The 21,114-nt window shown below is 48.4% G+C and overlaps 2 protein-coding genes and 1 long non-coding RNA gene across 9 annotated transcripts in view; 1 reads left to right on the plus strand and 2 right to left on the minus strand.

Annotated features, from left to right (window-relative positions):
• Positions 1 to 1,265, minus strand: part of CARS2 (cysteinyl-tRNA synthetase 2, mitochondrial) — a 35,161-nt gene extending 33,896 nt beyond the window's left edge. Inside the window, exons 1-2 of one of the 3 annotated variants that reach the window (XM_054653887.2) lie at positions 933 to 1,264; positions 309 to 359 (exon numbers count right to left, since the gene is read on the minus strand). In XM_054653887.2, coding sequence (XP_054509862.1) covers positions 309 to 359; positions 933 to 1,150 — 269 coding nt within the window. In that variant the 5' untranslated portion in view covers positions 1,151 to 1,264. Of the gene's footprint in view, positions 1 to 308; positions 360 to 932 lie in introns of all 3 variants that reach the window. The other 2 variants (XM_054653879.2, XM_054653894.2) reach the window with 2 other exon arrangements.
• A 6,105-nt stretch (positions 1,266 to 7,370) lies between these two features.
• LOC143693314 (uncharacterized) lies at positions 7,371 to 9,904 on the minus strand. Its single transcript, XR_013180805.1, has 2 exons — positions 8,760 to 9,904; positions 7,371 to 7,618 (listed from the first exon to the last, which is right to left on the minus strand). It is a non-coding gene; the product is annotated as an uncharacterized LOC143693314 (long non-coding RNA).
• A 246-nt stretch (positions 9,905 to 10,150) lies between these two features.
• Positions 10,151 to 16,149, plus strand: ING1 (inhibitor of growth family member 1). Of its 5 annotated transcripts, none has more exons than XM_054653921.2 (3): positions 10,151 to 10,283; positions 10,508 to 11,216; positions 15,178 to 16,146. In XM_054653921.2, exons 2-3 carry the CDS (start codon positions 11,075 to 11,077, stop codon positions 15,879 to 15,881), a joined length of 846 nt encoding a protein of 281 aa, XP_054509896.1. In that variant the 5' UTR covers positions 10,151 to 10,283; positions 10,508 to 11,074; the 3' UTR covers positions 15,882 to 16,146. The 5 variants fall into 5 exon arrangements, with proteins under 5 accessions (XP_054509896.1, XP_077029435.1, XP_054509889.1 ...); XM_054653914.2 differs by lacking the exons at positions 10,151 to 10,283; positions 10,508 to 11,216 and adding exons at positions 13,236 to 13,457; positions 14,969 to 15,038 and having other exon boundaries at positions 15,178 to 16,149; XM_077173321.1 differs by lacking the exons at positions 10,151 to 10,283; positions 10,508 to 11,216 and adding exons at positions 13,481 to 13,677; positions 14,969 to 15,038 and having other exon boundaries at positions 15,178 to 16,149.
• The last annotated feature ends 4,965 nt before the right edge of the window (positions 16,150 to 21,114 follow it).

The following is a 21,114-nucleotide window of genomic DNA, read 5'->3' on the forward strand; positions in this document are numbered from 1 at the left end:
ACACATTCCTAATGCTTCTTCCCAAGACACAGACACACATTGTCTCTGCCTTAGCCAGGCAGCAGAACCAACAGCCCCTTTATGGACTACCCCAGCACAAGAGGAAAAATACATAACAAACAGACTTTTGCCCTTTGCACAGCACAGGAGGCCAAAGGCTGGGCCTCGTGTCACCGGTCACAGCTCTGTCACCAGGACACACACTGCAGCCTGAGGATGTCCGGCACTGTATCCCTGGCACCCCTGGCATGGGATGTCCAGTGCTGTGTATGTGCCTGGATGCCCCCACGGTGCCATCCACGACTCACCAGGCGTGCCCGAGGTGTGCATGGTCATACACCGTTGGCCCACAGCTGTACCTGCAGAGAGGGGAGGCAAACAGAATCACAGAATTGTTAGGGTTGGAAGATCACCCAGTCCAAACCCCTGTCAAGGCAGGGTCACCTACAGCAGGTGACACAGGAATGTGTCCAGGTACGTTTTGAATGTCTCCACAGAGGGAGTCTCCATGAGCCACCTGGACAGCCTGAGTGCTCTCCCACCCTCAACATAAAGAAGTTCTTTCCCATGTTGAGGTGAAACTTCTTGTGTTTTAGTTTATGGCCACGACTCCTCGTCCTGCTACTAGGCAATGCCAAAAGAAGCCTCGTACGATCCTCTTGACACCCATCTTTGAGATATTTATATGTATTGCTGAGATCCCCTCTCAGTCTTCACTCCCCTAAACTAAACAGGCCCAGCTCCTGCAGTCTCTCCTCGCAAGAGAGACGCTTCGGTCCTTTAATCACTTTTGTGACCCTTCTCTAAGCCTTTATCCAGTAGCTCCACGTCTTTCGTGTACTGGAGCCCAGAACGGGACACAGGAGCTGTTTCCGGACACAAACCGCTCCTGTCACCCCCGCCCGCCTGCCCGCCGCGCCGCAAGGCGCTACCAGGTCGCCACTCCTTCCGTGGCCAGCACGAGCGGCTCCTTGCTCCGGCTCCGGCTGTTGTAAGCCACGATCCCGCTGTTGCACCCCGCCGGAGGCGCCCACTGCCGCCGCCGCGCAGCGCCCGAGCACCGCCGCGCTCCCGCCTGCCCCCGGCCGGCACCGGCACCGGGGCCGAGCCCGCACCGCCGGGCGGCCGCCGCCGCCGCCCCGCGCAGCATGGCCCGCAGGTTGCCCGGCCGCGGGCGGGGAGCGGGCACAACCCGCCGCCAGAGCCGCGCCGCCCGTGCGGGACCCGCGGCGGAGCGGGGCCGGGGCCGCCGGGGCGCAGGAAGGGGCGGGGCCTGCGGGCGGGGCCGGGCCGGGCGCCACCGCCTCCCGCCGGGCCGCGGGGGCAGCGCCGCTCCCGGGCCGCTCGGGCCGCTCTCGGCGCGGTGTGCGGAGCGCTGCCATGGTGAGCCTGCGGTGCGGGGCTTGGGCCGGCAGGGCCCCGCTGGCACGGCGCGTACCCAGCCTTGTGCTTTGGTATAACCCCAGCGCGGCTTCTGCCTAGCGAGGTTTTTGAGGGAGATGTTCGTAGGAAATGTGTGACTAATTCAGCATAATGGTCTCCACTGTGTCGAGTCAATTCGGTCACTTTAGGGAATGAATCTCTTTTTGCATTGCCTTTCAGGTCAGAGAACGGCTGGCAGCCTGTTAGCTCCTGAAAATAAAACATGGTGTGACAGTCCCAAGCTGGACTTAATAGATCAGAGTCTTAGAAAACACTTAAAGCACCCCCCTGACTCCCACGTACTTGTATAAAGTGTTACCTGACCTAGACGTTTTCAAAAATGACAGCAAGTGCTGCCGAGTACTTGGGAGACACCCTAAAGGCTGACTGTCAAGGTCTGCTTTCTCACTGGGGATTTTTTTTTCTTTCTTTCAGAGCATATCGAGGAAATGGAGCTTAACTGGCTGCAGTACCTTGAACCACAGCTACTCAACTAGAATGAGTAACAGTGTAATGGAACAGACATAAGGGTACCAAAAGTATTTTTGAATACGCACCTTGTTTCCAAAAGTGACTATGAACAGATACCAAGGAAACAAGTGAGAATTCCACAAGCTTATAACCACAAAGATGATCAGAGGGATGGAACAGGTATCCTATGAAGACAAACTGAGAGAGTTGGGGTTGTTCAGCCTGGAGAAGGCTCCAGGGAGACCTTACAGCACCTTCCAGTACCTAAAGAGGACTTACAAAAAAAAGGGGAGAGCGACTCTTTACTTGTACAGATAGTGACAGGACAAGGGGGGGAACAGTTCTGAACTCAGAGAGGAGAGATTTAGATAGATGTCAGGAAGAAATTCTTTACTCATAGGGTAGAGAGGTTTTGGAACAGTTTGCTCAGAGAAGCTGTGGATGCCTGATCCCTGGAAGTGTTCAAGGCCAGGTTGGATGGGGTTCTGAGCAACCTGGTCTAAGTGACAGGTGTCTCTGCTCAGAGGGGTTGAAACTGGATTATCTTTAAGGTCTCTTCCAACCTAAGCCTTTCTACGAGTCTGTGAATTTTTTCCCAGATATTTTTCCAGCTCCCAACCAGATGGAATCCTTAACTGAATATCTTGTGATTTTTTTTTTTTGCCTCACCCCCCCAGGTTTTTGTACCCATCCTCACAGATTGCTGTACCATTAATTTCCCCATTCTCTGTGAACCCACATCAATCCCAGGCTTTGCCAAGGAGTACTGCAGGTCTAGTGCCCTCTTTAGGAAGCACCCTCTTGGCATGTGTTGAACTGAAGACCTGTGAGCTCCAATTATGGCCACCCTTGCTCTTGTACAAGGAGAGTGAGTGAACTGCCAGGGCCATTGTGTTGTCTGTCCTGCTCCTGACTGTCTTCCACACAACCTTCTACACAGGCTGTTCAGGGAGAGCCTTTTCAGGTCTCTCAGACCACTGTGTTACCTGCTAAGGCACCTTGCTGGTTTTGGGAGGAAGGCAATACTGAACACACACAGCTTTTCTGGACTGGATGCTGCAGGTCTGCCTGTGGTGAGCTGCCTCAGAGAAGTGTTTGTGTTGTTTCCTCTTCTATCTGCCAGGGATGACTTTAATAGATTTTTCTCATAAGTAATAAGATCATTTAAAATTATTGCTTTTACATAATACTTGATGTCTGTCTACACCTTACCTAATTTTAGAGCATATCAGATATAAAGCCCTACCAGTGGCAAATGTTTCCTTTTTCTTTTAATAGGTACTTTCCATAGAATTTGTCATTTAACAATCTTAACATTTTGATCAAATAAGATACCTATTTTATGGGCTTGTTAATTTAAGACTACCTAGGATGAAATTCAGGATACCATCCAATAACCTTTGTAAATGTTTGCTTTGTATGTTTCTCAGGAAGCTTCACAAGCCAATTATTTCAGCTTCCATAATGAGCTGGTTTTGATGTCTTGCTGTTCAACACACATCTAGTTAAGACTTGTCATTAACTCTGTTGTCTTCTTTGTTCTGTATGGTTCTAAGCACTTCGTCAGAGTTCAAATCAATACTAAGTAACAATGGATGTTTTTTAGGCTTAATTCCAGGTTTAGCTACCATGGATGAAACTGCCAACAGATCAGAAGAATGCAAGAGCCTTTTCTTTCCCATTGGTTTCAGAAGGCTTAGTGTCTGTGCTAGCCAGACTGGCTTTTAGTGTTTAGTCCCAAAACCTCTATGTCCTGCTGTAAAATGTTATTTTCTGATGGTGGGAAAAGCCACAGTTATTAAATGCCTGAAATAAACAGCTAACATCATTTATGCTTGAGATTTAATGCAAAAGAATATATCCAGTGGAATGGTGGAAAGTGTTCTTCAAACACCAAAGTACAAAAAGAACCTAATTTCAAATGAAAGCAAAACTAATCCTGGTGGATAAAAACCATAAATTATTCATGTTAAAAATACCAGCATTCTCAGAATTAATTGGTTTGTGGCTCTAAGCATACCTCCACTTTATGCCACCTGTACCTGTACCCTTACTCCTGCTCTGGGACATGTGTAAGGACACAACAGTCATCTCTACCAGAAAGGCAGAACAGCAGCAAAAGGCTTTATGCCATCAGGAGACCTTTGCTTCCACCTGGAGTAGAAGATGCCTTTGGAGGTTGCGAGCAGTTGGAGCCAAGGTACACAAGATCAGTGCCAGGCCTGGGCCTGCTGTACTCCTGTTACTTCAGCACTTGCTGAATAGCCAGGAGGAAATGTGATCTGCAGAGCAGTGCAGCTCTTAGTCACACTCCCACTGCAGCATGTCTGCCTGAGCTTCAGGTAAACTGTTGTTTCAAGGGGACACACATGTATTTCATATTGTCAGCTCATGTTCTCATGTTTTTCTTAAGAGTCATCAAGGCTAAAGCTTCCTTTAAATTAAAAACTGAAACTCAAAGGTAAAGGGGTGACTCCTGTGTGTTCTGTTCCTTTATCTGAGTATGTAAGACAGCAATGTTTCCCCTCCATCCTTGATCAAAAAGGAAGTCTGTTACAAGCACAGCTGTGTGTGCTGTCCAACAGCAGCGCTGGCAACATTTCTGTGGTGAGCAGGGAGGATCTTTGGAGATTTTGGCTCACCTGGCTTCTGTATTTTCCAGTATCCAGTCCCAGGAATACCTATAAGATTTGCCCCCAGAGGTAAGATCCCAGAGCATGTTTTGTATCATACATGAATAAAGCTAAAAACCAATTTTCCATTTCCATGTATTATTAGGAGACACATGCTTTGTAATTTTTTACAGTTTCCCCCCTATTGCTAAAGGTGCTGTATTTTATCTTCTAAAAATTCAGCCACACCATCTTAGAATTGTTGACAGAGGAAAAAGGTTGCATTTGCTGTGTTAGCAAGAGCATGTTTCCAGTATCTGTGGCCGTTCTCATCAAGTTCTAGTTCAGAAACCTGGCAAGGAAGCCAAATCTGAGAAAATACAGGGGCAAAGGTTATAAAGACAGATTACAAACCAAAAGCAAAGATGAGCTAAATGCACTGCAGTGGACTGAATTTCTGCTGGTGCTCTGCAGTAATCTGTAATTACAGACACATTTTGACTTAACTTTTATAGTCTTTTTATTTTTAGAAAATCTAGGTGCTTATTGGTTTGTTTTAGAATCTTGTTTGATTTTTAAAAGGAGACTAAAAATTGCCTGAATCTTATTACAGATGCTTGGCTCAGAAATATTGTAAATGTTGAGTGGCCATTCCACCAAATATTCACAAGAGTATGTTTTATAAAGGGGAAATCATCTTGAGGAAATCTATTTGAAAAGAGTAATTCTGGGGACAGGGCGTAACACTGAAAAAGAAAATTCATTGGTGGTAGACATATATAACCAATTAAACTTTCTTGCTCTTACCAGAAGTCTATTAGCTCTTAGCACAACCTACTGCTGTTCAGAAAACCTACTCACCAACTGCTCTGACATACATTGCCTGTTTTTCATTGGAAGTGTTTGGGTCCTGCACCACAGCTGACCACAAGTCTGAGGGTTGGTAAGAATTCAGTCAGGGTTCAGACTGGTGTCTTTGTCAGTGGTTTCCAACTGCTGAGGTATATCTCTCTTGAATTCACTAAAGGAATGGGAATCCCATGGAATATGCTGCCCTTGATCTGTGTTCATTCCATTGACACTCTGGGACAACTCAGATGTATTTGCTTTGGCCTTCTACCGCAATGCACATTTACTTGTTCCAGTCAAAATTTTTGCTGACCTTTAATGTCAGTGTAATGCCGTTTAAGCTCACTATGCTTTAGAAGTGCAACAGGTGCAAGAAAAAGAAGGCAGTAGCCAGGAAACAGGTGTGAGAAGAGGCAGTGAGTGCAACTGCCTTGGGGCAAGCAGAGAAGGAGATGTGAAATATCTGATTAAAAAGGGAGAAGTTTAGAACAGCAGGCCAATGTCAGGTAGACATTTGGAAAGTTCATTAAGTTCTTGAGCCTTTACTGGGAAGCAGCAAAAGGATAAACACAACTAGATTTGTTTTCCAGATTTTAGAATCTATTCATCCAACATTATTTGGTGACATGAACAGGTATTTCTGGCCTAAATATCTGTAAACAGTATATACTGGTCAGGGCAAATGTGTATTGCATGAGAGGGTGAGCCATGACTCTGCTGGTCTTGTACTTGCAAACCTCAGCTCTGCTCATCTTGCATGTTAATTGTTTGTACTTTTGTTTCAAAACTTACAACCACAAGCAAAATTAACAGGCTTGTAAAATTCTATTACCCTCATCCACGTAAGCATGAATTTAGCTTCATAAAGAATAAACAGACAAACAAGCAAGGAAAAAACCCTCCAAGCATATGTAACTATAGAAGAGGGATTAAGCTATTAAATGGTGCGGAAACAGCAATTCATTAGCAGGAATAAACCCATCTAATTCATCTGTACTATAAAGTATAATGACAAATGATCAGAAGACACTATCTTTTCTAATAAACAGAGACACAGCTGCAATGATTACATAGTATTTCATACAGCAGTATTCAGCTAAGGCAGAGAAGGAGAAAGAAGGCAGCCAGAATACCAGCTCTGCAGTACGTGCATTTGTGGAACGTTTGGAGGTTTGGGATTTTATGTTCCTCGTATCAAGTATTGTGAACTTTGCACTGATTAGCTGGGATTACCATAATGACTGGAACGACTATAATTACTAAAAATTTATATTATATGAAGTATATTTTGTGTATACACACATGGTATGTATATGACACAGCAGTTGTGCAAGCTGTTGATCTGGTAGTAAGTTCCCTTGATTCCTATTGCTGTGAGTTTAGGGCTGTAGTAAGGCAACAGCTTCAAGAAACTTCTGAAGACCTCAGACTGGGGTTCTAAATAGGAAAGATTTCTTATAAACTGAGCAAAGGGGCTTGGGAGCCAAAGGAGGAGAGATACATACTTTTATCCTCTAGACAAATATAGGAAATAGGAAGAGAATTAAGTGCAGGAGTCTCTTCCTTCTTTGATACATGACATTCATTTCTACTTGTAAACCCTTCTCCACAGTAAGAAATGGGCCCCTAATATTAAAAGAACGTCTGAAACTCTATTCAAAATCTCCCATTTCTCACCTATTGTAGTTCAGAGGCAAGAGGCCAAAATAAGAAGAAAACAAAGGAGAAGGAAGAAAAGCAGAGATAGGCAGTGGGCATCAGCTCCATACCTTCTTAAACTTTCCACTCTATGGAATATTAATCCCAATATTACCGGGTGGGACGTGCCTGGGCTCCTCTGACCCTTGCTGCTGGACCAAAGGCGGCAGCTGTGGTGTTTCACCTCAGAGATACCTTTGGCTGGCTGGATGCTGCAGCTGGGCACTCAGAACAAATCCAGGCATAGTAGAAACTCAGTTTACCTCTGGTGGAAAAGGTTCAGGTGATGGTGAAGAGAAAAAGGAGAGGATTCTGCTGTAGAGTTTTAATCAAGAGTTTTATTCCAGGATGACAGACCTCTGAATCTTGTAACAGCTCCCAACAGAACCCAGACCGCAGGGTCCCATCTCCTTTTGAGCCCGGGGACAGGGGGAGGGGAGGGACAGGTGAGGCACCAACCAGGTGGGAGGAGGGGAAGGCTCAAGGGGTACAGACACTGGGACAGGCCAATGAACCCGGACCTGAGGGGCATCTGTTGAACTTCTGCCAACCACACCACGACCCTGCTGGAATGTTAAGATTGATGGACAGCTCTTAGCAGGAGGGCAAAGGGGGAGGGGAAAGGAGAGGTTGGCACACCTGGGGGGTTGGGATAGGTGAAACAGGAAATGGCGTCACACTGCACCACCACTCTAGAGATGTACTCACACACCTGATTTTATCCTTCCCTCCCCCCTACTCAGCTTCCTAAAACAATGGCTGACCTGCTGCTGGGCTTAGAGGGGGGTGCAGAGAATTGAGATTTCTGGGTACAGGTATATATTTGATTACAGCACTATACAAAGCACTGAGCATCATCTTTAAGAGCTGTAAAAGAGGACCTTCGAAGAGGTCCAAATGCATTCTCAGGGGAGCTCAGTCCCTTCCTGTCCCAAGGACTTGTGCAAAGTCCCATGATGGTTTTCTCTGTCACTCTTCTAGTAACATACAAGAAGCTAACAGAGAGAGCAGACAGCTCTTTTATGAGACAGATGATACCAAGCTCTTTCAACTCAGCACATCCAAACTATCAATACTTTTGTTGAAAGATAGTATTGCTGCAACTTAGCAAGGTACCATTACACTTCAGCATTTTCCTTCCTACTTTTTTTTTGTTTATTAAGAGGAGGGACAAAAGTTCCTGTTTAGTAAATTAACAGGTACTTTTACAAAACCATTTTTTATTTATACGTGTAATTACTTGTGTGTGTCTAGAATAATGATTACCTTTTTTGCAAGAATAACTCTTTTTAGGACTCATCTGTATTCTTTTCAGATGTCTTGCCTCTACTGAGTCATAATTATTGGCTTGGATTCTTACACTACGCAGGGGACTGTTAACTACCTTTAATTGCTGACAGTGGCTCACCTTCTTGAAGGCAAGAAGGCTTTAACTACCAGATAGGTGCCAACAATCTAGAATTGGAATAGGAATACCTATTCCCAGGCTAGTGCAGCCATTAGACAACTCCCTCTCTATGCCACAGTAAACCAAAGCACACAGGTCCAGAAACACTGGCTTGGAGCAATGCCTACATGCCATGGTGCTTCTAAGTTAAAAACCTGAGACCTTGTGTATGTGGGATTTATTTACTTCAGCAACTCATTTTTTTTACAGCAACTCCTGGAAACAGAAAATAAGAGGAAGAAAATAACGGGAGAACTTACAGGGATCTTCAGAAAACAAGGAAGTGCCCTCTGACATCTGCCCGAAACAGCGGGTTGGTATCAGTTTAGAGAGTTTGGTCTGTGGTACCGTCTGTACTCCTCAGAAAGTATTTGGGTGCATGTCCCCCACTGGAGGGTGGGAGGGAGGATACTGGAAGTATTGCTAAACTGTGCCTGTTCTTCCCTGAGAGCCCCAGTTCTGGGTTCACACACCAAGCTGCTGGCAGCAGCAGAGCCTTTGAACAGGGCTCAGCCTGGCCTGAGGTGCCCGGCCAGGCCGCCGCTCCCGCAGCGAGCACAGCGCCAGGGCCTCACTGAGCAGCGACTGCACCAGCGAGTCCGGGCGCTCACAAGTGATGACTCAGTCTCCCCTAAATTAGGGGATTGCCGGTGACGTCTGCTAAAACAACAAGAGGCAGAAAGCGCACGTTGTTTTGCTTCAGCAGAGCTGGGGTAGGTCCTTCCAGCCCCGCCTTCCCCGCTCCTCGATCCCGGCAGAGACGGGTGCCTGCAGCCTCCGGGACATAGCAGCGACTCCAGGACACAAAGGCAATGCTGACCAACAGCGGGGCTCCTCCGCACGACCGCCGGGACACTCTGGTGGAGAGCACAGGGCTCTACCCGAGCTCCCCTTCTGCTCCTCCCCTTCTGCCGGCAGTAAGCCCTCTCCGCCGGCAACCATGCGGGGGGGGGGGGGGGGGGCGTTCCGCCGCCAGCCTCCTGTACAACGCAGCCCCGGCGGCGTCCCCCGGTGACCCTTCCCTCGCCACTGTACGGGACAAGGCAGCCGCAGCAAGCTCGCTGGCTCGGGCACCCTCCCTCCTTTCCTTTTCCTTCCCTCCCGCCTTCCAGCCAGCCCTGCCTCGCGCATGCGCACCCGCCCGGAGACCGCTGGGAAACGTAGTCGCGCCGCGTCCCTAACGGCTCCATTTTCTCCCCGTCGCCAGAGGAATTGCGCGTGCGCAGGCCCGCCCCCTTCCCTCGGGCGTTACCGCCTCCTCTGCCGCGGCGCGCGGTATCCCGGGCAGCGGTGTCACAGCGGGGATTGGCCGAGGGGGCCGCGGGGCGGGACGCGAGGGGCGCGGTGATTGGCTGGGGCGGCTGTCAGGCGCCGCGGGGTGATGGATGCGGGTGCCTGCTGAGGAGGGAGGGACGGAACGCTCCCCGGTTCCCTTCAGCGTCCGGCGCCGCGCCGGGCACAGCCCTGCCTGCAGCGCGGAGTGGCGTCGCATGGTTCTCAGTGTTCCCCTCTCCTAGGAAGGGCTTCGGAGCCGCTCCATCCCGGGGCGAGCTGGCAGGAGGCGAGACTCCTCCAAAGTCTTGGTACCCTACCGCAAAAGCATTCACTTGCTCCCGCGATCCCCCCCAGCTCCCCCGCGGGCCGCTCGCCTCGCAGCCTCCGCACAACTTCACCGGTGCCTCCGCCTTCCCCGGGGCTTCCTTCACCCCACGCCCACGCCGGCCCTGCGCCGCCCGCCCCCTGGCTCGGCCCGCATCCCCGCCGCCTTCCCTCCCTCCCCAAACGTGAGTAAGGGAGGCGGGCCGATGGATATGCGGAGGTTCCGGGCGGGGGAAGGGATTGAGTGTGTGCGGTGAGTGTGTGTGAGAGAGAGAGAGAGAGAGAGAGTGTGTGTGTGTGTGTGTGTGTGTACACAGCGCTGGGAGAGAGCGCATGCGCCCTGGCTGGCGGGGCCGAATGTTTCCCAAGTGTTTGAAACTGGTATTTGGGTTTTCCACGTTGGATCTAGCGCGGCGTATGGGAGCGAGGAGGCTGCGTTGATATCGCCGGGGAGCGGCGGCGGCGGCGGCGGTGAGGAGGAGAGCGGGGAAGGGGGGAGCGGAGGAGAAGCAGAGCAGAGCGGCGCTGGCGCAGGCAGAGGGGCTGCCGCTGCCTCTGACAGACACTTTGCAGAGCACATTTTGTTTCCAGATTGTTTCGGAGGAGCTGGTTTAAGCCCCCCTCCTTTCTCCTCCTCCTCCTCCCCCCCTCCCCTCCCCTCCCCACACACACACACACACACACACACAAATCCCTCTGATTGTTCTTACCACCTCCTTCGTGAATTACCCACAACGACAGCCATTCAATCAGCTGCTGCTGGCTGTAGGGGACTAGCGGAGGGTGTGTGTGTGTCTCTCTCTCCCTCTTTTTCACACAAGAGGAGTCAGATGTAGCTTCCCTCGGTTTTTTTGGGGGGAGCTACCGAGAGAGGTGGGCAGGGAGTGAGACCTTCATCGGGGTTACCGTCTTTGAAGGGAGCAGCACTTGCTCTCACACGGAGAGGTGTGGGGAAGGATTTTTGTTTCTTTGCCGGATGAAAATGTTGAGTCCTGCAAACGGAGACCAGCTTCACCTAGTGAACTATGTGGAGGATTATCTGGACTCCATCGAGTCTATGCCCTTCGATCTGCAGAGAAATGTCTCCTTGATGAGGGAAATTGACGCCAAATATCAAGGTAAGTGTTTTCTATATATCTGTGTGTCCGTGTATGTGGTTTGGGGCTCAGGGGGGGAGGGTGTCTTTCCCTTTCTTTTCTTTAGAGCTGAGCCTCGGCTCCGTTTGCCCCTCTGCACCCCACAGGGATGGTAGCTTTATTTTTGAGAGGTAAAAGGAGGAAGAAAGCCGGGAGGAAAGATCCGAGGAGAGAGAGGGACTGATCTGCAGCGTTAGCTCTTGTCATGGGGCGGAACAAAAGGTCTCCGGCTTTTCTTATTAAGCAAGGACTCTGCTTTTCTGTGTAAATTGCTGGCCAAGAAGGCGGGGGCAGGGAAGTGGGGTGTGCGGTGCACAAAGGGGGGCCGTCCCTGGCCGTGGGGCTGAGGTGGAAGGGTTTGGGGGTACGGAAGAAAGTGCTGGGTGGATAGAGGGGGAAGAGATTACAGCACAACATTTAGGAATGTACAGTATTCATTATGGCTGTAGTAGGGGAGAGAGGCAGCTAGTGAAGGAGGGAGGGAAGGAGGGAGGGAGGAGAGGGGGGTTAGGCGAGAGTGGGGGGCAGGGTGTGCTTTCTTCGCTCCCTCCTCGGTGGGTTTCGTTTCACCCGGTGAAACAGCCCCGCTCCGTTGGGCGGGGGGGCCGAGGGGCAGGACCGGCGTGTGCGGTGTGAATGGGGGGGGACGGCACACACGGTCGCGTTTACGGCCGGGCTGAAGCGCCCCCCTCCCTCCCCGCGCTCGGGGCACGCCGTCCCCGTCCCCGTCCCCACGGGCGGAGGGAAGGCCGGTTTGCGGGACTCGGGGCAGCTTTGTCACTTGGTCGCTGGCGTCCGCTCGGAAGGAGGGGGAGGGGGGGCGCTTTATTCTGTGCCGCAGGTAGTGGTGACAGCCGGGGTGCCGGGAGGGGGGACCCCCTCTCCCTGCCCGCGCCCCCGTGCATGTGGCCTTAGGGGCGGCGGGCAGCGAGCCCTGCCTGCCGTTGCCTCAGCCGCTCCTCGGGCAGCTCACCATGGGAGCCCGTCAGCTCCCGGGGGAAGGGTCCGGGGGAAACTTCTTCAGGAGCCCGCGGGGGCTTTCGGGGTGGGAAGAGAAGAAAAGGACAAGGCGGACATCGCGCCCCAAGAAACCACGTCCAGCTGGCACCTCCGCGCTGTGCTAGGAAGGGGCGTCCGCGCTCTTTTTATAGACAGACCTCGTTAGCATATCGCGGTTGGCCGCGCCCGTCGGGGGCGCTGATAGGGCGGAGGCGTCCCCACGGGCCGGCCGTGCCCCGCCTCCCCGCGCGGATTGGCTCCGAGGCCGGGCCGGCCCGTCCCGCGCCCCCGCCCCGTCGTGACGTTTCGAGAAGCAACTTTTCCGTGGGGTTGATTTGAATATCTCGGCCGGCCCCGGCCGGCGCGCTCTGATTGGCCGGGTTCACAGTCGGAGGCGGGGCAACCTTGGCCGTCCGGAGAGTGACTGACGTGTCGGGGTGGGGGGGAGTGGGCGCCGCTGCTCCAGCCGCACCTCGCTCGTGACTGGCCGGAGGGGGCGGGCGCCAGCTCGCTCCCGGCCGCCGTGATTGGCCGCTGCTCCCTGTCAATAACTCGTTTGTTGCCCCGGGAGAGCCCGTTCGGCCCCGCTCGGGACGGCGGGGGCGGGGCCGCCCCGCCCCCCCCCGCGCCCCCGGGACCGCCGCGGGTTCCGCGGGGACGTCCCGGTTTCCTGCCCGAGAACAATGGCGGCTCCGTCACCTCCGGGGCGGCCCCGGGCGCCGCAGAGGGGCGGGGAGGAGGCCGGGCTCTCGCCCGTGTCCCGCTCGCCGTCGTTCCGCGGCGTCGGAGCCCCCGTGAGGCCGCGGAGCTGCGCTGGTAGCGAAGCTCCGGCGGCATGGCTTCCCTCCGGTTGAGTGGTGTCTGTGATGCCGGGAGAGCGCGTTCGCCAGTGCCTCAGAGCACAGCTCTCCGCTCCCGCTGTTGCAGCACGGCGCGGCAGCGCGGGTTCCTGGAATCGCCGTGAGCCGAGGCTGCCGCGGCGGCAGCTGCAGCCAGCCCGAGCCGCAGCACGGCCCCGGTGGCTCCCTCAGCACCGAGCGAGCGGCTTTGCGCTCCCGGCGCCGGGGCTGAGCGCCCTCGGCTTTGCGCGGCCCCCGCTCCGTGTCGCACATGCCAAACACGCCCGGGCCGGGCCGCGCTCGGCGGGATCCCAGCCCGCAGCCGGGCGGGAATGGCAGCGGGCAGTGCTGGAACCGAAGTTTTCCCGGCGCCGAACTTCCGTCGGTAATGGTTTTGTGCTGCTCAGACAGACCGTTCTTCATAGAAGATGCCTACCCACCAGATTCTGACGGGTTAAACTGATGGCATCAGTCAAGTGCCAAAGCTTAAAGCATAAAACTGCATTTCAGCCACTGAAAACCATTAACTCTGCGTATTCAGCCTTCCCGAATGTAGAATCTGCTGTATGTTTGAAGGATCTTTTGGTGGCATCTTGGGCATACAGGTTTTGGTATTTTTTATTTTTGTTTTGGGCTTTTTTTGTAGGTTAAAAAAAACACAAGTTGCTTAAAATGGTTAATAACATATCAGAATACTGATTTGGTCAGATAGGCTATATTGCAGAACCAGCTGACAGACAGGTCGTGCTTAACCAATGTGTGAAGCGCAAGCTGCAGTTCTAAAATCTGAATAAAGCTTGCGTAATATTTCTATGTCTTCCCTGGAAATCATGTTTAAAAACTCTGCCGAGGAAAGCCAGAATCTAAACCACAGGATAACTCTTGGTTTGCCTATGTGTCACATGTTCCTATGAATAAATAAATAAATACTTGAAAAATGTAAGTTTAAAAACATTTTGGTAATGCCATTGGCATGTATGAGAGATCCTAGTTTCTCTTAGATGAATTGAGGTCAGATTTTTTATATATATATATTTAATATATTTTGCTTCTCTAAGACAGACTGTTCTAACCTGTGAGAAAAGGAAAATTCAGAGAAGAAAGGAGATGCAGGAACAACATTCAGTGTGTTTTTGAGGACTTAATATGGAGTGCTGAGTGTCCTGTATGCTGTAGTTCATTTGGGTATCATAATGAAACTCAAAAACATCTTCTTAAAAAGAGGTTTCCAGAGCCATTCTTGAGGCTTTAGATACTTTGTGCATTGTTGTTTTTATAAACTGTTAGAACAATCCTTGAGGTGCAATTCAGGATGTAATATATTTTAAAGCAGAAGCTCTAGCTGCTCCCCATTGTTGCCTATCATCTCTAATGTTCTTTTAACTTTACTTCCTGCTCTGCAGTAAGTAGTTAATGAAGATAATATTTTTGTGTTTTAAAGAATAGCAACATGTATTTTACAGAAAGTATAGGTGGGAAATAATCTAAACATCCTGAATATTGTAATCCTAGTTCTGCAATCCAGGGATTTACATGGCCTCATATTTTCAGCAGAAATAGCTCGACAGTATTGGATGAAATAGCTTTAGGTCTAGACCATGTATTTGGTGCTTCTGCATCTCCTGTCAAGTAACCCAGCAGGGTGCTCCTAGGCTGGTTTGTGCTTTCTTTCTGTCCCACTCTCTTTCTCCCACTCTGTCATTCTAACTGAAAGTGTTAATGTTGTTATAAAGAAGATGTCCACTAATTTCCCCTCTAATTTTTCAGTTAACCTTGGAACTTTTGATGGTATGTGTATTGGTTTAGTTAGTTCTTTTTAATTACTGGAAAGTTTAAAGGGAAGCATTATCAACATATGTAAAAATATATTTAGTCACTTTTTTTCTCCTAAATCAGCATTTGCATTCCATTCCTGTGGGACCACCTAGAACAAAAGCAGTCCAGTGGAGCCATGAGCTGCTGTCAGGTACAAGCTTCAGGGCATCTGTCTTTGATTGGAGCTGCATGTTACAAGAAGTTGTTGCTGTATGGAAGGAAAAATGGGAGGTTTTGTTTTGCCATTCTCCCTGTCAAAAATATTTATAGTTTTTATTTCTTCTTTGCAGAGATTCTGAAGGACCTGGATGATTACTATGAAAAATTTAAACGGGAGACAGATGCTGTGCAGAAAAGAAGAATGTTGCACTGCATACAGAGAGCCTTGATTCGAAGTCAGGAACTGGGGGATGAGAAGATCCAAATCGTCAGTCAGATGGTGGAGCTGGTTGAGAACAGAACAAGGCAAGTGGACAGCCACGTGGAGCTGTTTGAGACTTGTCAAGAGACTAATGACACCACTGGGAACAGCGGGAAAGCCAGCCAGGATAAGTCGAAGAATGAGACAATCGCACAGGCTGAAAAGCCCAACAACAAGAGATCGAGGAGGCAACGGAATAATGAGAACCGAGAAAATGCCTCAAATAATCATGATCACGATGACATCACCTCAGGAACACCAAAGGAGAAGAAAGCAAAAACATCCAAGAAGAAGAAACGATCCAAGGCTAAAGCAGAGCGGGAAGCTTCTCCCCCTGACCTTCCTATTGACCCTAATGAGCCAACATACTGCTTGTGCAACCAAGTCTCCTATGGAGAAATGATAGGATGTGATAATGATGAGTGCCCCATTGAATGGTTTCACTTTTCTTGTGTGGGACTCAACCATAAACCAAAGGGCAAATGGTACTGCCCCAAATGTAGAGGAGAAAACGAGAAAACTATGGACAAGGCGTTGGAGAAATCTAAAAAAGAAAGGGCATACAACAGGTAGTTTGTGGACTTTTCATAGTGAAGGAAAAAACCCACCAAACCAGTGTATTTATTGTCAGTGTCACCTTTGTTGAGGTGAAAGGATTGTAAAATGTATATTTTTAAAGGAGGTTTAAAACTGAACCATTCCTGTTACAGGGACGGCAATAAGAAATTTTGGGTTTCATTTGGTAAGCTGTAACAAGAATGTGGTCTGTGGACCAATGTATTCCAAAAGTAAAATTATAAGAATATTCGGGTCTTTCTTAAAAGATAAATCAATAATTTTCTTTATTTCTTTTTATTTCTTTTTTTTTCTTTTTTTCTTTTTATTTCTTTTTTTTTCTTTTTTTTCTTTTTTTTTCTTTTTTTTTTCTTTTTTTTCTTTTTTTTTTTTTTTTTTCTTTTTTTTGTTTTTTTTTCCTTTTTTTTTTTTAGTGCTGGTAGCACTCTACCCATTAAAATTTTGACAAATATCTCTGAAATGTAATTTTGTTTTCTTTAATGAAAAATGTTATTTACCTTTTGAGTAAAATTGATAAATAGTTTAACCACCTGGCTGTATCTGAATAAAGCTGCAATACATTGCAAAAGTAACTTCTTTTGGTGATAAGCAAGAACAAACAAAAGGAGGGTAAAATTTGGTTCCTGCTACAAAGTGTCAGTATAACAGTTCAATAGCAAATGTTTAAATAGGCTTAGAGGATTATTTTTTAAAACAAAAAGTTAATGGTTAAATTTTAAACAACAGATATTTTATATGCTGGCCAGGTACCACAAAGGCCATTTTTAAATGATTGAATATGTTTTGTATTTAACCAGGAGGTGGTTTAGTAATGAGACATAACATAAATGAAGCTTTATACTGTCACAGATAGTGGTGTAGCAATCCTTAATTTGTTTAAGTTGTATAAATGTACATTTTAAGTGGAGTTGCACTTACTGTATTATACTTGGAAATGCAGCCAAATGCCATTGTGTAACCAATGTGCATTTCCTGCTGTATGTATGAAAATTGTACAGATGTGATATTAAGAAATAAATGAAATGACTTTGACAGTTTGCTTCTTTAGCAGTCTTGTTTAATGATCATTCATGTAGCTCAAAAACCCAAGAAATTGATCTTTGACCTCAGCAGCTGCAGCAAGCTGCTGCTGGGAAGCCTGAACCTGTTGTAGTGGTAACCAAATTACAGTTCTGATAATCTTCATAGAATGTATGGCCAGCAAGGTCGTAGGAGAGCCAAAATAGCATTCAGCTTTCTATCCAAATCTTCTCATTTTGTGCTTGCAGTCACTCCCAGACCCAGACATTTATCTGAAAATCAATAGTACAGAGCTGGTATTGTTCAGTTTTTTTAATGCTTTTTTCACTGGATATAAGTGACTCCATGTTTGTTATTGGGATCTTTTGTGTTTTGGCATTTTCCAAGTATTCCTGCAGCTGTTCCAGGGCAGGCCTTTTTGTTCTTCATGGTCACCCCATACCAAAACCTGCTTTCTATGGCCAGGTGCTATGCCAGGCACCCAGTGCTCTGTCCCTTGGATGGACAGTGAAGCTTGGTCAGGCTGTTTCCTTCACCTCCTGGCTGGAGGGGCCGACTTTCTGGTGAGCAGATTTCATCTCCCTGTCACCCTGCAGGCCTTCATCCAGGTGAGAAGGGAGCAGGCAGGACCTGCAGTAGGAAGGCTGTGGAAGTGAAAGTTATGAAATCCAGTGGACCAGGTGAAAGACTCATAAAAAAATGGGAGCCTGGGATTGGTTTTTTTTAGAACATTCTGTGTATGATGGTGGTGTTTTGTTTCCTGAACAGTGAAACCATACCACTGAAATGACCCTTGTATTCCAAAAAATCCTTCTGTAGGGAGTAAGGTTTTGGATCTAGCCGAACGCAAGACAGCTGAAGGGGTTCAGTGTTTTCTAAAAATGTACTGATGGGCCCCAAAATGCACTGCATCACCTTGCATGGAAATTCCCTGCTGGAAAAACATAACTCAGTAGTCCTGTTTTACTTGCAAATAGGTGCACTAAGTGTGTGCATCTGCAGGCATGTTTCCAGCCCCTTCAGACTGTCAGGTTACACTGAGGCACCTGTACCCAGGGCAAGTGTCTGCACCAAATTGTCTCCTGCTCCCGAGCTGGCTTAGGGTTGGTGTGTAATTTTTCTACTCTCTTACATTTCCTTCTCCTTTCATCTTTAAAGCCTTCTGGTTTTCCATTCTCCCTGCACGCTTACTGGTCTGTCCCACTCTTCTGTGCCTCCACCTGCTGTTGTTGTGGCTGATGCTGATGTTTCTGGTCTTTTCTGCCTCTGCTGTTCTGGTGTTCTCCCACCAGCCTATGCTGAGAACATCAATACTTAGCAGCAGGGTTGTACTAGCAAAACCCCAGTGAAACTTTATATAGGAACTAGTGCAGACAAGGTTTCAAACCAAGCCTTTTCCACAAAATGTCTGCATTGATTGTGAGGGATATTTTAAATGTGAAAAGCCAGAAGCAAACAAAAAAAATGCAAAAGAGGATGGTAAGAATGTTCAGCTATAGATGGATCAGTAGAGCCATATTTATACTGCCCTTAAATATTTCCAGCTACTGAAGGCTGGCTGTGGTCCCCCATTTTTCAGTCTTTTGCTGAAGACAGCTGCTGATCTGTAAAGCAGCTTGGAGTTACATCCCTTTCCACATTTTTTCCCAGGCTTGTGTTACCTTCCAGCTCACCCTGTTGCAGGCTGCAGCACTGTTCTGCTCCTTGGCCCTGAGGGCTGAGTGCACTGGCACGGGACAGCCTGAAAGGTCTGGTTTCAGTCGATGGGCACGATTAGTTGGATGCAAGGGGCTCTGCAGTGGCACTAAGCTCTTTGTTGATGGAAGTGGAGCCATCTTGTGTTATACTGACACACTGCCAAGCGCTGCTGACTGTGCAAACTCTGTCCTGGCTTTGGTACTTCGTCTAAAATGCTGTCTTAGTTATTCACAGTGAATTCAATGGCCACAAGAAACTTCTATCTTTTGAGCCAATTTTTGTAATTTCTGCGTGACAGATCAGCTATTTTGCAAACTTTCTTATTTTGGCCAGCAGAGTGATTTGGGGAGATCATCTGCCTGGTTTGAGAAAACATGTGACTCTCCTGCTGACCCTTTCCCACTGAGGCTGCCAACAAAAGGTTTGTGTGAGAGGGAGGCTCCTCTAGGAGCTGAGCTGAGGCTTCATCTCCATTTCCTACAGGTTAGTAAACAGCTCTCAGGTGTTGTCGCATCAATGCAAAGTATAAAAATCATTGTGTATTTTCTGAGGAGGAGGTCATAACAGCAGGAGTCACAAACTTCTTTAACTTCTCACTGACATCATTCAGGCAGCTGTAATTGCTGCTCTTCTGTGTGGTAGGGGTAGCAGGTATGTCTGTATTGTGTTGCTGAACCCTTGAGCTGATGATAAAGTCGTTCCAACTACTGAAAAGTGGTGGTTCAACACTCAAGGCAGCTGACAGCAGACCTTGCCCCGGAGTCGTCCCTGTCCTCGGCAGCAGATTTGTTGTGCAGTGGGCCAGCTGGCAGTGCAGAAGTGCTGCTGGAGGCACGAGTTGGAAAGTAAAAGGCATCAGTCAGGGAGCCCTTTGGGTGCTATGTCAGCTCCAATTGCAAAATGTTCCCAGCCAGCTGGGGAGAGAGTGAGAGAACCACTGCAAGCCTGAACCAGCAGAGCAGAGCATCAGTTTCAACAATTGCACCATCTGAAAGCATCCCAGTCAAGCAGAACTACTGTCTCCACTGAGCAGCAACCTTCACCATGCTGCTGGTATCATTAGGCTTAAATAGGTTTCTTACTAATTAAGCACATTTGCTGATAACCTGTATCCTAATTTCTTGGAGTGTGCAGAATAAATACAATCCAATTGGACTGCTCCACTGTTTGAATTTTCATAGGGTATTTTTAGTTAATCTTTTAAGTTGTAGTAACAATGAAAGAGATAAAAGCACTGTAAACAGTTGCAAAGAATATAATTTTAAAAATTCTGTAAGATAAATGCTTCAAAACAATGTATCTTGGTAGTGAATTCTGTTGTTTTAGATTTATCATCATTCTCATGGCCTGTTTGCTATATGTACATACACCTCCCCCCACCCTTGTGCATGAATGGCTCAGAAGAGCTGGTAATTTCTGAGTATGAAAAGTAGTGTGAGCGAAAGTAGTGTATGAAAAGAAATAATCAAGCTAATAACGATCCATGCAGTTTCCTACCTTCCCAGCTGTTACTGAAGTCCCAAATATAACAAGCAGGAGGAATGATACCATGAGGAAGAGCTGCAGAGCAAATGCAGTATGTATAGAAAGTGCTGTGAACAGTATCAAGGTTTTCTCCCTAGTTTAAGATTACATTTCCAAGATTGCTTTTCCCAGTAAGCATTTATTTTTGATGGCAGTTTAAAAAATCAAAGGAATCTGTGTCCTGCCTCACCCCAGAAAAGCTGCATTAGTGGCCAGGGCAGTTTTGAGGAGGGGCTGGTGGCATTCCCCAGTTGCAGCCAGGATTCCCACATTAATTTATTCCTTTGGTTCACTTTATAAGCAGCTTACCAGTGGTGGAAGGAGAAGAAAGGTGGGTGATACCGAACTTTTAAAAAGAGGTACCTGTATTTAAATTTCCAGCTCTTGCTTGAGAATTGTGGGTTAACTTTGTGGCTTAAGACCCCACGTTGGGTCTGGTGAGATGGAGCTCAGCCCTGTGCACAGCCCTGTGTTTTGCACTGGGAGCTGGAGAGGAGCTGATAGCACTCCAGAGTGTTGGCTGCTGCTGAGCAGCGCTGGCACAGCCTCAGCTCTGCCTCTCCAACATTCTGCCCCCACACCAGTAGGCTGGGAGTGGGCAAGGTCTTGGGAGGGGACACAGCTAGGCCAGCTGACCCAAGCTGACCAAAGGGATATTCCATACCATATGACGTCTGCTTGGATATAAAAGCTAGGAAAAGGAGGAGGAAGTGGGGAACAATTGGTTTTTGCAAGATTTGCCTCCAGAGGAACTGCTCCGTTTCCTGAAGCCCTGCTTCCCAGGAAGTGGCCGGACATCACTTGCTGATGGGAAGTAAAGAATAAAATCTTTGGTTTTTTATCCTTTGCTTGTGCATGCGCAACCTTTCGCTTTTGCTTTGCTGACCTGCCTTATCTCAACCTACGAGTTGTTTTCCATCTTATCCTTCTCTCCCCTGTCCAGCTGAGAAGGGGGGTGGGATAGAGTGGCTTGGTGGGCACCTGGCAT

This window comes from Agelaius phoeniceus, chromosome 2 (genome assembly GCF_051311805.1).
Source record: "Agelaius phoeniceus isolate bAgePho1 chromosome 2, bAgePho1.hap1, whole genome shotgun sequence".
Lineage (NCBI taxonomy): Eukaryota > Metazoa > Chordata > Aves > Passeriformes > Icteridae > Agelaius > Agelaius phoeniceus.